The sequence below is a fragment of the Epinephelus fuscoguttatus genome, linkage group LG12 (assembly GCF_011397635.1).
Source record: "Epinephelus fuscoguttatus linkage group LG12, E.fuscoguttatus.final_Chr_v1".
Lineage (NCBI taxonomy): Eukaryota > Metazoa > Chordata > Actinopteri > Perciformes > Serranidae > Epinephelus > Epinephelus fuscoguttatus.
The window spans coordinates 29,549,259-29,566,392 of NC_064763.1; the positions used below are offsets into that span (position 1 = coordinate 29,549,259).

Genomic DNA, 17,134 nt, shown 5'->3' on the forward strand with positions numbered 1-17,134 from the left:
GAACGGGAGAGGCACCACAGAAACACAGGGGACAAAGTTCAGCAGGGCAATAAAAAGCCTTCGTCTTCACCATCAGAGATGAGAACGGTCAGAGGAAATGATCCTCTCACCGCAATCCAGCAATTAAATCCCTCTCCCAGCATTCTCAGCATAACTTCTCTTTCTCTAAATCACATACGAAGCTACACGAGGGTAGATCATGAAAAAAAATATATTTCTTGTAACGCTCTGAAAATAGACTGTAGAGTCAGAGAAACACCACAGAGCGCGAGTCTGCAGGTCAAGAGAACTGAAGACTTACTTGAAGCCCTCATGGTGCGGCTGATGACATGCTTCTATTTCTTTCTCCTTTGCTCAGTTTCTTCTCCATCCCATGGCACATCCACTCGCCCTCTTACCCAGCTTTCCATCAAGTGGCAACAATTCTGTACTTTCCTCCTCGCAGCCGTTCCAACCCTAGTGTTTACAACTCTGCCTCCCTCTTCCAGCCTGCCCCATGCAGGTTTTCTCTTCCCTCTAATTTTCTCCTTAACCTCCTCTCTCGCACTTTCTGCTTTGTTAGGATCCACATACAATATCACTCTATTTTTACAGCTCTCTCTCTGCCGTATGCTGCACCAGTCCTTCTTCTTGTTACATCTTTCATTCACATTTGTCTTCTTTAAACTGCTGCTCCTTTGTCTTTGTTACATAAACATTCTTTTTATCCTTCTGTACTCTTTCTGCACCTTCCTCATCTCAACCCAAAATACTTTCCTTCAGCCATCCATCAGCCTTTGCTCCTTTCACTTTCACCTCCTCATCCTTTCTTCTTCTTTGTTCCTCTGAGAACCTGGTTAATGCCACCAACTCCACATCTTCTTTGTCATCACCAGAGCCGCTGTTGCCCCATCACGTCCGTGGAGGAAATGGCTAATTTCAGCTGGCGTTTGCATCAGCCAGCCCCCCCGAGGTCACAGACTGACGACTGGTGGACGCTAACTTCACATGTCAGCTAGAGCCTACTGGCGGGCCAGCAAGGAGACTCTGACCTCAGCCCCTGTCTTTTGCTTTACTGTACAAAACTGCGGACCAGAACAATGTGTGGGAGAATGCAGCGTGTGTGCACACACATACTGTACACACAGCGGCGCAGACATTTAGCACAGTCCAGATGTTGCCCCCAGTGAGTCAGAGAATGCAAAGAGGATGAGACAGGCAGACAGCTGGGGTGGGAGAGGGGGGGTAGCTGAGATGGACAGACCCTGTGGGAAAACCACAGGGAGGAAGACATACCACACCAGCCGCTAATTTACTGAATGGGACAACTGAAAGATTATCGACTCTTTTAAAGAGAACCAAAAAAAAAAAAAAAAAAACAGGAGCTGCGGATGAAGATCGGGGAAATTACAAGGAGGAATTGCTAAAGGATAAGCCTGGTTACTGTCAACAAATCCAATGAAGAGACCAAAACCAACCACGAACTGATCCTACTAACAAGTTCTGTCTGTGAATCCAAAGCCTGGTAATTCCTTATTATTCCTGTGTGCCACAGACCTCCAACACACACCAATGAGCCTCTCACCGCTGCAAAGGCTGACATGCTCTGTCACTACTTTGAACACTGACAAGTGGTTTATTTTGAGTCAATCCCACATACAGTGATGTGGTGTCATAAATACGAACTAGTGCATCAAATCTTAAAAAATACCCAACAAATACAGTAATTCTGATTAACATGATCTTCGAGCTTAAGTTTGAGTTCCTCTTTAAGGACAAAAATACACTTAAATCCACACACGTGTTTCTTACTGTGCTGCAGCATCGCGCCTAAAAATGGAAATACTCAGTTTAGTTTCTATAGATGAATAAATGAGGGATACTTGCACATCTTGTTACTAATCAATTGACTGTCATTACACTGACTATTCTAGTATTTAGGGCTGCCTCCTGACAGTTGAAGATTTGAATAATTTTGCGTATTTTTATATATTTAACCTTTATTTAACCAGAAAAACCTTAAGATTAAAAATCACTTTTTCAAGTGTCCTGGCCAAGACAGGCAGCCAAGTTACAAACAGACAATATAAAGCTCTAAAACAAGCAATATAAAACACAAAAATAAAATTACTACAAAGAGAAGAACAAAGGTATGTTCATATTTACCAGAAGTGAACCATAAAAACACAAAAAGCGCAACTACACATGATTACGAAGACCAGCTAAGATACACCGTGACATTGACATATAGAAGTTTGTGTATAAAAATCCTGCAACAGTGCTTTGAAACAGCTGAGAGGAACCAATGACCAACTTTAAGTCCTTCTGCAGAAGATTCCACATATAAGGAACTCTGTACGTACCCTCGGTACAGACAATAACAACATGTTCTGAGAACAGAGAGCAGAGCCATTTTCATTTTTTGGCTTAATGTAAAGACATAAATATGCTGGAAATAGCCAAAAGTAGCTTTGTAAACAAGAGAATGCCAATGAAAAAGTCTGCAAAACTGTTAAGAGAGTCAGCCGACCCGAGCATACAGGATACAGAACAGGATACAACAATCATCAGCTGCAGACCTTTGAGTCAACTGAGATTATCCAAGTTGGGCTGTCATTTTTTTTCACGCTTCTGTCAGTCATTTTATTTCTGGGGACGTTTCAGCCCCAACAAGTAGTTGCAGAGTGAGCGGTTTGCATTTATGCTGCTCTCCAGTACAGGCAACTGCAGACCCAGACCAAAGGTGAGTCTGAGTGAGACAGAAGCCCTTTTTACACTGCCAGATTTTCGGTGAATGTTGGGCCATTTTGCCGGCAAACTGCGAGCGTTTAGACACACAGTGAAGGACGGGCCAACTTATGAGAGAATCGCCGAAGGACTGACTAGCCGCGGCATGTATTGTACGTTACTGTTTACGTCACACGCTGAGCTACATGTTTTGTTACTTACCCACTGCCCCGAAAAAGACGCATTCTGTATAAACAAAAGTATGCAGGTGGCATTTTGCTGCACTCCCTGATTTTGTTTTTGTACTGCCAATGCTAAACGAAGACTGTTTGGGCTTTCCTGCAAATTTGCACAATTCCTATTTGAAAAGGGCGAGAGACAGCTGGCCACAGGAAGAGCTACGTGTCAAGCTCCGAGCCAATGTTATTCTGCCTTCTGCTTAGAAGTGGTGAATTTACAGCTCACGGCAACTTAATATGATGCAGTCTCTGGCTTTTGTGTCGGCAAAAATGTTGTTTCCGATCCAGTATTAGCGCAGTTAGCTCGCATTAGCTCCCCTTTGAAGTCATAACTCTACATGGAAAAAAGGTATAAAATAGTCAAATACTTGTACTGGACAGCTGAATCTGATCCAATCCCAATCTGACACAACAAATGCAATAATTTAGACAAACACACAACCTTCTCCAAGATCTCAGAGCTAAAGTTTGAGTTCTTCTTGCACGTATAATTGGCAATGTGTCTTTGTGTTGGTGCTCAAAGGTGCCAAGTGGCAAAGCTCCCCTCAGCATGGGAACAAAACACCGCTGTTCATCTGTGCAGAATTTAATCAAGAGATTAATTAGTACACAAACATGTTAGCAGAGGGCCACAAAACACACAAATGCACACAGTCGGACAGAGCTAATCCAAGCTGCCTACCGTGCTTTTCCTTCAGTCTATTCCATGTCATTGCATTCCTGCTGTGGAGAATATATGACAACAGGCAGCGAGCCACCAGAACGACAGTAGGGAAGGGAGACAGATGGTATGTGTGTGAGTGTGTGTGGGCGTGTGAATGTGGGCGTCCATGTGTGGGACAAAGGGGCTGTTAAGGTAGTTCCTTACATAACAAAAATGCCAACTATGTTATATAATACACACAATACAGGCACCCTGATGCCCTCACAGCTTTTTTGCTTGGGAAGTGTGCCTTCGCCTTTCTTTCCTCCACCTTTCATTTCCTCCCTTTTATCCAATGCCACTTCCCTTGACTTTCTGACAGTCTTTTCTCAGTGTTATGTCTGCCTTGTATAGGCTCTCAAGGGCCCTGAAGTACCTTGCATGACATCATTTCCTGTGCTGAATTTCCCAGGCGTCCAGAGCGGCATGTGAGCTAAGAACAGCAACAGGAAGTTCCTGGACTGAACATGTCAGAGGGACTCAGCTGGGATAATTGTTACACAGACTGAGGTGTGACGGAGAGAAGAACTAAGTGTTTGGTTAACGTTTACAAAGTTCTATATTTAAATGTTGTTTATTTAAATGTGTCCTGTCAGTCGAAATCATTTTGATAACCAGAGAAGATACACCACACTGATGAGGGACAGGGAGGAGATAGCTCATGGTTTGTAAAGGCTGTACAGGATTGAGCAGTCATAGTCCTTCAACAAGACTACACACACACTCAAAGGATGCCTGGAAAGCAGCCATATTCCCACATAAGCTAAAGCACTTAGTCCTTTATGTTCAAAGGTCACAAAGGAAAAAAGCAGTGGAGGAGAGATGGGAGCGAGGGAGGAAGCAAGGGAGGGAGGGAGGGAGGGACGCTGAAGAGGAATATGTCTGTCCCATCCCGTATGGTTCATCTGCGATGATGTCAAACGCTCAGGAATGTACTGTGTAACAGCATCAACACTGCCGTGAAATCGGCGCAGGTTCAGGCGCAGCGTCAGCAGAGGTCAGACGACCCATACCATATGACAGATGTGGCAGAACTGCTGTGAGTTAGTGGTCGGCCATAATTATTAACAGCACTGAGTGTTATGATGAATGTTATAGACCGGATGAGGCTGAAGGTGATCAAGTTGTGCATTTGGTTGTGCCACTTTTTCCCAGCAGATGGTGGTAAAACAGTGTGTTACAGCAATGCATTTACATTTTTGTCAAATTATCAAATGGCTTCAGGCTATGGTTACATGAAGGCCGTGTAAAGCATCTGTGAGTGCGTGCTGCGTCTTGTCCATTTTGCAATTCAGTGACTAAGCATCTATTGGAAGAGCTCAGCGTTTAGCCTGGACTGGCATTCAGCTCAGCCTTGTGGTTTGTCAGAGTGACAGTAGCTAAGATGAGTGTTGACTTTTACTCTGACAGATGCACTTAATGAGAGTTGTTTTAGAGATAGCTTTCACTGAGTAAGTAAATACAGACTGGAGACAATATAAAAGAAATCCAGAAGAAATGAGAGGAGAAACAAATGCAGATGCTTCCACACAGGGAACGCAGGTTCACTGAATGCTCTGAGGAGTATCCTTTGTAGGATCATAGTGTCCATTAATGGCACACTCAAAAATTTTGTGTATACTTCATTTATTGTGACTCTTCCAGCGCAAACAGACTACAAACTGAAGGCCCGTTTCCACCAATGAAATGGAGAAAATCATTATAATAAGAAACTTACTCGAAATAATGACTCACTTATCTAAAATTATGACTTAGTATCTAAAAAATAATTAGGAAACTCTCTCTGAATAATGACTTAATATCTAATTTGAATGACTTGGTATCACAACACAGTTAGAAACTTTGATCAAAAAAATGAGAGGCTTTCTCAAAATGATGTCCTAGTAGCTCAAAATGATGCAGTATCTACAAAATAATGACTTAAATCTCAAAATAATAACTTAGTATCTCAAAATCATGAGAAACGTTCTCAAAATTAATTAAATCTAACTGCCTCTCTGTATACTGTGCTGACGTGTGTGCGCTTGCGCAAGACCGTGAGACATGGGCACCGCCTTCATGTGTGTTCACGTGCTTTCGCTGGTCTCGCGCGATCTCTACGGACGAGCAGTATGGAGATATTTTGTGGTTTTAATTTTGTGTTTTTTGGACGTTTTAATCTGGGGTGCCGTCAGCCTGCATTAGGTGGAGTTGTGCTGCTACCCCCTCTCCCCTTGGATCTCCGCAAGTGATGTGAGGACTCTAAAACTTCACCTGAGCCTCCCTCGGTATATGGCTGAGTAGATAATGGCTGAATTTTCATTTTTGGGTGCACTATCCCTTTAATATCTGAAAATCATGTGAAACTCTCAAAAATAATGACTTAATGTCTCAAAATAGAGGCAAAGAATCTCATAATAACTTGAAATCTCGAAATATTTAAAAATGGCTCAAAATAATGACTTGGTATCTAATTATGACTTAATATCCCAACACCATTAGAAACTTTTATACAAAAAATAAAATAAAAAATTAAATTAAATCAAAAAGAGAGGCTTTCTAAAAATGAAGACTTAATACCTCCAAACAATGCATAATTATCTTAAAATAATGAGGAACTTTCTCAAAATAATAACTTATATCTTCAAATAAGAACTTAGTATCTCAAAATAATGACTTAGTCTCTGATAGTAACACAAAAACTTCTCAAAATAATTATAAAATGTTTCACAACACAAGGGCGGCACGGTGGTGGTTAGCACTGTCGCCTCACAGCAAGAGGGTTGCCGGTTCGATCCCGGGCGTGGGAGCCCTTCTGTGCGGAGTTTGCATGTTCTCCCCGTGTCAGCGTGGGTTCTCTCCGGGCACTCCGGCTTCCTCCCACAGTCCAAAGACATGCAAATTGGGGACTAGGTTAATTGATAACTCTAAATTGTCCATAGGTGTGAATGTGAGTGTGAATGGTTGTCTGTCTCTATGTGTCAGCCCTGCGATAGTCTGGCAACCTGTCCAGGGTGTACCCTGCCTCTCGCCCGATGTAGCTGGGATAGGCTCCAGCCCCCCCGCGACCCTCAAGAGAGGTTTCACAACACTGACTAAGTAACTGAAAATCTTTCAAAAATGTTCTCAAAATAATGGCTCAGTATCTTAAAATAATGACTGTCTCTTATAATAATGAGGAACTTTCTCAAAATAATAACTTAACATCTCAAAATAACAAAAACTTTCTCAAAATAATTACTTAAAGTTTCAAAACAAGATTTTTTTTTTTTGCCACTTTCAGGCTGCAGAAAGAAGCATATCACTGACATACTATCATCTTATCAAGTTGATATGGCAAACTTGTTGGCAAATGGCAAAGTTGAGTCAGATATTCACTCTCTTTTAGCTGTGTTTTTAACCCCCTCAGGGAAATATCTGGCTCTCAAGCTGCAAAATGCTCCAACATGCTCAGCAGCTAGTCACTAACTTTGTCTGTTTGCTGTTTGACGTTAGCAGGTGACAGTCATGTGTTCATCTTTATTTAAAAATATGAATTATCGCTACTTTAAATTGTCTCCATGACCCTTCTGTATATAGCCCATGTGCATTTATAAATCTAAATGGCTGGTTTTAGATTTGGTTATGTCACTTTAAGTTTGTCTGGGACTCTACCAGCTGCTGAGATGTGGAATGCAGCCGGGGAGAGTACATGTATAGAAATATAAAGAGAGACAGAGGCAGACAAGAAGGACAGGGAGAGTATGTGTGCAGTAGAGGAGGAGAAAACTGTGTGTAAGTGCTCGAGGCAGGGAGTGAAAATTAAATAAGTCATGCCATCATCCAAATCCAGCACAGGCATAAACTTGCTTCTCCATCTACATTCCACACCTGCCACAGCTGTCATATCTCTCTCCTTCACACCGGGGGATAAAGAAAACACTTAACACAAGACCTGTCACGTCTCTGCTCGCTCATAAGACCAGTCTTATGCCATGAGTTAAATCTAAACAAAATCTAGCTGATCTCTTTTTAGCACCTGGAAAAACCTCACAATACAGCAACTCATCTTCTACAATGAACTTATGGCACATAAGAACAGCCTGAAGCTATTACTTTCTGAAAGGCGGGATGTTCTCTTCACTCCTTGGGAAACTTGAGTCACATGACAGGAAGCTGAGGAAGTTGCGATGGAATACAAGTTGGGTAGGGAGGACATAGACAAAAACAATAACACGTCAGTCCTTTAGAGTTTGTTGTGACTTCTTTTAGATTTATGAAAGACATCTTTGGAGGAGAGGTGGCTGCATATGTCCGATTGTGAGCGTTGCCAACCTGTGCTGTGTAAGATGTTGCCAAAAAAGCATACTTAAAAAGCGCAATGAGGCAGATGATAGATGGGTTACTCCTCAAAGTTGGAGCTATTCAGATTAGGTATTGAGTAAACCTCTGAAGGAAAGGTTGAATGTTGAGCAATTCCTCAGTGAGGGAGACGGAAACACACATGACAAAGCCGCAATCAGAGTCCCTTTATGTGTTTTAAAACACGCTCTTTATCAGTGCTTACATTGTTTGAATCTGCGCCTAGTTCAGCTCATTCACAGGAGAGGAGAAAACCAAAGGGAAATTTACACGAGGGAGGCTTAAAAAATCAAATGGGACGTTTTAAACACTGTAATAGCAGTGTAAAATCTATTCAAGCTCCATCTCCCTTTTAAAAAACAACAACAAACAAACAAAAAACAGCAAATCTGTAAGAAAAAATACAAGAAATGTGGAAAAAAAACATTTTACTTCATTTAATTTCTTCCCCTTTTCCCTTCAAAAACAGAAATCTGCTCACACTGATGGACACATTATAACTTTGCCATATCCCTCTCTAGTTCTACCTTGAGCCAGCCTCCGTAGCAGCTGCTTGCGGGCAATGATGCGTGAGAGGCGCAGGGCAGAGCGCCGTCGAGGGGTGTCACCCAGCCTCAGGTAGTAGTCTTGTCCATCACGCGTCATGGCCTCCAGACAAGTTCCCTCACTGGTGCTGTCGCCATCACTCTCACTGTCGTTACCGTCGCCCTTGGCGCTTTGATCCATGCTGATGTTGTTAGTTTCTATACTCCTACTGTCCTCTGCACCGACTGTGTCAGCACTCTCTACATTGTCCCTCACATCCTCGTCTTTGGCAGGTTTAATTCCATTTGTATTCTCCACACAGTGCAGACTGTTGTTTGATGTGTCGTCATTCCGTGCAGCATTTGCTCTGCGTGCCACACTGCCCATAATCACAGCCACATCATCCATAACGCTCACACTGCTGTCCACAACCTCCATAGCATGACAATCCACTCCTCACTAACCTACAAGTCGTCCTCTGACTCGCCCTGATGAGCTGTTGTGTGAGCACTCCTTCTGAATTCCTGCCTCTGACATGCCCTCACTGGAAGCCAAATCAGCTCCCCACCCACCCGCCTCCTCCCCTGCAGTTCACCACAACAGAACAAACACACAAACTTCATCACACCACCTGACTCGGATGACAAGACCTTGTTCTCCCCTCACACACACACACACACACACACACACGCTGACTTCGCAGCTGGGATGGGAGGAAGACTCATAAACTCTTGCTTCCACAAGGTCTTTCCTTTTGGTCACATGACGAGCAGCCAATGGCATGAGAGCCCAGAGAACACTGCCCTGCTTCCTGACGCTGTGCCAAAGACACAAACTGTACATGCCTCGGGCAAGTGTGCAAGTGTGTGTGAGAGTGGAGGGAATATCTGAGATGGGAGATGTGATCAGATTGGGGATAGGCCTGGAAAAAACAAAATCCCAAAGACCATATGCCTGCCAGTGTGACATGGGAAAGGGCAGAACAATGGAGAGTATGTGGGTGTGTGAGAGTGTGCTGAGGAATGTATGTAGGAGCATTGTTACTAGAGTTGAGCAGGACAGTAATGCCATTGAGAAAATGTCTCTAAATCCACATCAAGTCAATACCACATGATAATTAACATAACTTATCCAGCATGTACACACCACCCACATTCCCTGCTTGGGCCTCTAGATAGCAACACATCAAACTAAAATCCGTAATAGTAAGCAATGCAAATGTCCAAATGTGTGACTGATTGTCGCCACACTGTAACATGTTGGCAGATAAACCTATGGAATGCAGTGAAGGAGGAAAGTTCGTACTCTGACCTAGTTTGGCAGAATAGTGATGTGCCAGGACTGGAGGATATTAGGGGGGTCATTTTAATTCATTTTAGGGAGGTAATAGGCAGGGGGTAAGAGTGGGAAGGGGGTGCACGTGAAAAGTAGGTCATGGCAAAGTCAACTTCAGGTCAGCAATCACACACACACACACACCTGATCTCACAGTAGAGGCGTATTACAGTGGAGCTTCTTCTGTATCTCTCTTCGCCTGTAGGAGAGGTGCGAGTGAACAGCCTGATGATACATCTGTGATTCAATTTGATTAGACTGCCCTCTTGAGGATATGTAGGACAGATTAACTCATCTTTAAATTAGTTTTCATGTTAGTCTAGATACAACTGTAACATTTATGCAAAGTGCTGAGCAAACCTTCCAACTGATGCAGGGCACAGCACGCTGACACAGCAACGTGACAGTCAGCTAAATAGATGTGTGTAAATGGATTGGCAGGGGCAGGGCTGTAGTAAGCGACCAGTAATACAATATCTGCCTGTCTGTCTCAGTTACAGCCGCACAAGACAGGACGAAACCAAACAGACAAACTAAAGAGGAGAATGGAAAAAGCAGGTGCAGGTATGTGATAGTAAAAATGAACCAAATGTGTAGGTGGTGTTCATTCAAGGGGAACTAGGCCCACTTTCAAAATCCACACGTGTTATTCCTATGGTCTACGACAGTCCGAAAATTAAGTAAACACGAACAACTCTCCCAAATCCAAACGCTAGAAAGCTCAAACTCATATTTGTGAGTCATACGGTCGAGCTGCTCCTTAGACGGTGTATTAGACAAGATGTTCTAGATGACACTGAGTGCACTTGGGAAAATGTTGGGTATGTATATGGGTACATTTTCTGTTTCAGAGCTGAGAACACTACAATAGAAAAAAGCTTATTTCCACTGTGTTGGCCCCTGAGCTGCTGACTTTGTCGTTCACCAGAAACTGTTTTTCCCCTTTTGTTCTAGAAGGCGTCATAGGAGTGCAGCAGCTGATTCGGAGCACCTGGGCTCAGCGCCTCTGGAGAATTAAAGCCCAGCTTCTGTGTTGCTCATTCTCTCTCTCGACTTGGACTCATCCCCTCCAGCGTCTGCATGTTTTGGCCTTTGTTTGGCTTCACAACGCCTTACACTATTTTTTCACTCACTCACATCTACACACTCCACACTCCATATGTAGTTCTTTTTAGTTGTTTACCTTGTTACAATAAATACCTTTTGATTTACAACACCCACTGTGTCCCTTCCCGTATTCGTCATGGCCCGGGAGCCAGGTTATGACACCACAAAATCAGGCTCCCATTCGTTGTCGAAAGAGCAGCTCCAGACTTTATACACTATGATGTTATAAGTTTGAGACTTACTTCGCTGGGTTCTGGCTTTGAGAGGGAGTAGCTCATGATCACAAATGTTGATCGAACATTCATAGGCCACTGGTATAACATATTGGAATTATCAATTTAGGTGGTGCGCCCCTTTAATGCCACAATTTTATACTTAATTAGCAAAACCCAAATATAAACCCAGATATAAACTGTATAACTGAATACAAATCCCTACCATGTGATGCCCTTAAAGGTGTTGGAGATATTGACTATAGAGATGTCTGCTTTCTCTCAATGGAACTAGAAGACAATCGACTTGTGGTGCTAAATGCGTCAAAAGAAAACATTTGAAAAACTCAGCAGCAATGTCTCTTTCCTGAAATTATAACCTGCTTACTCAAGATAATCCACTGACCTTGCTATTAGTTTGATGTAGGAACTATTTTTTTCCCACCAAACTACACCCGCCAACCTTAAGTGTGCATCTACTAATGGATGAGAGGTTCATGCTTGTGACAGCATGAGATGTAAACATTTATGTCATCCTCCTTGGCTGAGCTGTAACGTTAGCTAGCTCAGTGATGCTAGGTGAGTTAGCAGTAGATGCACGCCTCCTTCTGTGCAGTGATATGGTTGGTGTGTGTAGCTCCTAAAATAGTTCCTATGAAACTACTCACAGTAAGGACAGTGGATTAACTCGAGTAAGCAGGTCATGATTTCTGGAGAGATACGTTGCTGTTGAGTTTTTTCAAATGTATTTCTGGGGCGCTTTGAGCACCACAAGCCGAGTGCCATCTAGTTCCATTATATTGGAGAGAAGGCAGACATCTCGACCACAATATTTCCAATCTTCAAGACTCTGACAGTCAAAGCCTGGTCACCTTTAATCTTTGACCTCTAGACTTAGATACAGCCAAGGGAGCCCGTTCCTGAGCATCTAAGGCTGCGCATGGGCTCAAAGGAGATTTCAAGATATCTGAAATATGACAAACATAACTAATGTGTGTAGCAGCATCTTGGATATTCTACAGCTGTGTAGGAAGACTTGCTCTTTAACACAGATTTCTTTGGGAAAACATAAGAAAATGTAGCTTGTGTCACGTGGCTAAGGCTTGAACCGAAGATGAAACCTCAGATTGTTGATACAGCCATGAGATTTTCTGTGAATGCACAAAGAGGCTGCTGAATCACATGAACTTCAAATGCAGTCAGGGCCACTAATGAGAGATTCACATTCATCAGCGGGAACATAACTCAACTATACAATCACTAGATTTAACTCACTGCTAGCTGAGTATTTTCAATATGGCAGCAAAAGACCGTTTCATGTAGGCGAGAGCTAACTGATGACTATATCATCAGAGCAGTGACTGGCTGTGAAGAGATTATTCAAGGTAAAGGTTTTGACACACTCACACGCATATATGAATAATCACCCCAAAGCAACTAAGACCTGCAAATCCCATACCCAAAGGGAGACCCGACCCCCACCGCTAACCTAAAAACCCATGGGATTACATCTAAATCCAGGTGCGATTATGCACTCTCAGTTTACACACACGCACACACACACATACAGATGAATGAACAGAACCAAAAGCACAATCAAAATTCAATTGAGGATTCAGTTCAGGAGCTGTCCATTTGTTCACTAAAGCATGATTACAAATGCAAATGTGCCTGTTTTCTTGCTGAAGTTGATTTTGCTGATGATATTTGGACTGCATCTGACTGTTAAAATGCTTTGGGGTTTTTTTTTTTTGTACATAGAATAAGAAGAGAAGAAGAATACTTTATTAATCCCCAAGGCGATCGCTGCACACATTAGGTACGTTTGTCACATTTCAGATCTTTTTAAATCTCTTTTGAACCCATGTGCAGCCTCACATGCTCAGGAATGGGCTCCCTTGGCTGTATCTAAGTCTAGGGGTCAAAGATTAAAGGTGACCAGGCTTTGACAGTCAGAGTCCTGAAGCTTGGAGATACCGTGGAGCTCAGACTGGTTACATTAGTGTCCTCCTTTAGATCACTTAAAACCACTTGAAGGGCTTCTTTTTAAAATGAGACCTGCAGCTTTTTCCTAATTTGTAGTTGTTTGTGCCTTGATTTTAAAGGTTTCTTTCACTTCTGCTTATGACTTTGGGATTAGTATCAATAAACAATGTCTATTGTATTGCAAAGATTTGAAGTGCCCATGCTTCATGGTGCCTTGAGCCGTCGACCCTCTGGTTCACAACCCAAGTCCCTATGGACTGAGCTACTGCCACTGCTAAGCATGCTGTGCTCTTCTGCTACTGTGTTTCTAAAAGTAGCTGTATTGATTTTTTTACTTTAAGCTTCTCCTAACAAATTCATTGTACCTGGCAATAAACTCCCAACACAGAGGGGAAAGTACACTGCTGAATACTAGCATAATGCTGAGGCCACATGTGCACGTTTTAAGGATCCCCCCATCTCACAGTCTGATCCAGACAGATGTGAACTGTGTGCCTTGTGAGCTGATGGGTTAAGCAGTGGGCTGAGTGCAGGAGGGGCTGGTGGAGGAGGTTTTGGGCTCTGGCTGGAGGACAGGATGAAGCGGTGAGAAATTAGGGTAAAGAGGATTACCGGGGCAGCAGGTGTTCTGTGATGCTCCATTTGACTGATATTGCTCTCTTATTAATTGTGTGCAGAGCATCACTGAAGCAATATGAGAATGGTCTTTAACAATGCCTCTCCTTTTCATGCACACACACATGTGATTCATCACTGCTGTATGCACTTGAATACCTCACACAGGCAGTGTGACTTTGACTGATATGGTGGCCTGTGGTGGTTTGAGGGGCCGTGAATGTGGGAATGTTCATCTTTTAATTTGCTTAAGAGGCTGACATCTCGGTAATTACATTAAAGCGAGGAGACAGATGCAGCCCTCTCCTTCTCCTCCCTCTCTGGCGCACAGTTGCGATAGAGAGAGGGAGACATCCAACTCTGCGCATCCAGGCCACTGTAAATATAGAGCAACCCGGCTGACCCTCCAAACTTGGTGCATTGGCGCGTACACAGAATATTTGACTCCAGACAGATCTGCATGAAACACGAAACCCATGATATCAAATCTCTGTCTTGCAACAATCAAAATAAACAATTCTCCACAGCTAAACAAATGCTGAGCGATTGGCATCTGAAGCCCCAGCAGACTGCACTCATGTCCACAGCACATGCCTGCGCTGTTTTCAGCACTAAATTTGACAATGACCTTCCCAAAATATCAGGGAGCGCGCTGCGCGTGACGCTACAGGCATAACAGAGGCTATATGCAGCACATAGACTGAGATAAACTTTTGTCTTCCTTATCCGTCTGATGTTAATCAGCAAAGTTGCTCATTAAACAGAAATGCAGGGGGAAATTATGTCTTCTAAAGGTGGAAAGCAAAAGACAAATCTCCCTCCATGCGGTCAGTGATCAATTACCAGACCCCGATATATCTATGATAAATATTTAAACACTCAGGGGTGCCTTAAGGTTGCAGCTCCGCTCGTGCTGCTGCTGTGAAGCTTGATCTATTTGACAGACTAATGAATGAGAACAAACCCCGCATATTAAAACAAGTTTCATTCCCATTGTTTTTTGTCTCTCTGACCTGCCAGCCGTCTCTCTCGGACATTCCTCCACAGCAGATCCCAAGCCTTGGACGTGGAGTCCCGCAGCTGCTCGCTGATCGACCGCCGCAGCTGTAGCTTGGCAGACCTTCGCTGGCTTGTCATTGCGGTGCAGCCGGACGCATATTCCCCCTGACTTAAAACCAGCGCCTCCGTCAACACCCGTTATTCCTCAACCCTGCCTTTATATCCACTGTGAACAGCCCCGGGGCGGCTGGCTGGCTGCTGGGACAGTGCGCCCCGGCTGCTGCGTCTGGCTGCCGCAATGGTCGTCACCGCTTCACCTGGTATGAAGCTCCTCTCGCGCTGCGTCACCTTCCTGCACCAGCGGAGGCGGATGAAGTCCTGTATTCGCAGAGATTTGGAGCCACTGGAGATATACTGATTGGATTAATCCAGCATTTGTGCCCTCCTCAGCCCCTCTGCTCGAGTCATCTTGGCAGGAGGAAGGTGCAGCAGTGTTTCAGCATAACTTCAGCATGTGAGTCTGGACCTCTGACATGGCGAGCCAGATGTGAGAGGCGGTTTCCCCCCTCCCCATGTGTAAGACTCTCTCTCTCCCTCTCTCTCTCTCTGTCTCTCTCTCTCTCTCTCTCACACACACACACACACACACTCACACACACCAAACCTACATGTTCCCTACTACCCAAACCCACCCACTTACCCAAACAAGGATCTCTTTCAATCCCCTTGATGCACACACTAATAACACACAGTCATGCCACACACACACACACACACACACACACACACACACACGCAAACAAGTTGCAACTGGGTTGTGTCGCCAGGGAAAATTTCCTTTACCATCTCTGGTCATTAAGTCACAAATCTGAGCATACAGGACAGCTGTACAAACTGCTGCTACAGACATGCTGGGCTTCACATGTGACTGACTTAATAATTTTAATAATGTTACTTGCCTTCCAAATTATTTTAAATCTTACAAATTAGGACAAATACACAGCAGAAGTTACCAAAATTCAAGCCAATGTCTCAGTGTAACAAGGTCAATTATACAGCTGTAATGTGTGACAAAGTCAAATGTACATGTGTAATATTATTAAGGTTTATAATTGCACAAAATCTGTTTCAGTTGTTAATACCTTACGTGCTTGTGGAATGTTTGATACTCAGTTTTTGTACCCCTACGTTCAACACATTCTCACTCCGACCTCGTCACATATTAACGTTTGATCAAGGGCTTTCCACGTCCACATATGACGTGCAAGGTACCCTGGGTGCGTTGGTTGTTGACGTTCTGGGACACCAAGTTCTGCCTGTAACATGCATTGTCTTCTTTCAAAAAACACTTCCGTTTTCACAGGAAATATAATGTTTACATACAGTCTCTTTCAAAATAAATGAACTACGTCAGTACGACACCACTAATTGGCATTTTTTTCCCTCAACAAACACATGTGGTTAAGTTTAGGAAGACAGTACAGGGTTTGACTTTAGAATCTTACCTTCTGAACACCGCTCTCTCAGGTGAAAGTCAGTGTTTGTTGGACCCATCCACCACCACTCCCACATGCCCCAGACTTTCGCCGCATTAACTTTCATCCTTGTCCCGCTGCGTTTTACCCTGATGCCGCCAGGCACCATTAAACTATAACGGCAACCGGCCGTGTATCATGCTGACATTGGTTTCTGACACCTAAGTCACTGCCCAAGTGCCGGATTTCGATGACTTCAGAGAGAGACCGGACTCCTACGTTCACCTTCGGGGGTATCCCACCTTACCTCCCCCCTTTTGCTCCATGGGAGAGGGGCTTGAATTATATGGTCGTAACTGACGGAGAATTTTGTTTTCACCTCTTGCTGTGATAATGCCTCCTAAGAGATCCACGGTCTGGGCCTCTTCATATCAACACAACTCAGACAACACTAGAGTCCACCAGTTACATCAGAATGATGTCTCATCAACACCCAAAACTGCCAGTTTACAAGGACAGGACATGGGGAACAGCGGCAAATTCTCATTTTAACAGGAACAATGTAAGGGGATTTAGTGGCATCTAGTGGTGAGGATTTTAGGTTGCAACCTGCTGAAACTTCTCCAAAAATAGAATTCCTTCAGTGTTCATTGTTCAGGAGGTTTTCACCGGGAGCTGAATTATCCAGAGGTCTTTTCCTCTCTAAAACAAATACACCCAGTGATTTAAACAGTTTTCAAGTGCTCTTATTGCGGAGGGGCTGCTAATTATGGTGGCTGACGCGATAACGCAATGACAGGAAATTGCGAAAACAGTCCTCTCTAGAGCACACTTGGTTTTCCTGTTCTTGGGTACTATAAAAAGGTGGCTATATGACATGGTGATCTCCATAGATGAGGACTCTCTCCCTAC

The 17,134-nt window shown here is 43.7% G+C and overlaps 1 protein-coding gene across 5 annotated transcripts in view; it reads right to left on the bottom strand.

Annotated features, from left to right (window-relative positions):
• The window catches only part of LOC125898237 (stAR-related lipid transfer protein 13-like), a 72,253-nt gene that overhangs the window by 19,669 nt on the left and 35,450 nt on the right, over positions 1–17,134 (bottom strand). The window contains exon 1 of one of the 5 annotated variants that reach the window (XM_049591986.1): positions 14,762–15,267. The exons of 2 other annotated variants lie outside the window; for them this stretch is intronic. In XM_049591986.1, the coding sequence (XP_049447943.1) occupies positions 14,762–14,885 (124 nt within the window). In that variant the 5' untranslated portion in view covers positions 14,886–15,267. Of the gene's footprint in view, positions 1–301; positions 1,304–8,495; positions 9,067–14,761; positions 15,268–17,134 lie in introns of those variants that run through there. 2 more of the 5 variants (XM_049591983.1, XM_049591987.1) reach the window with 2 other exon arrangements.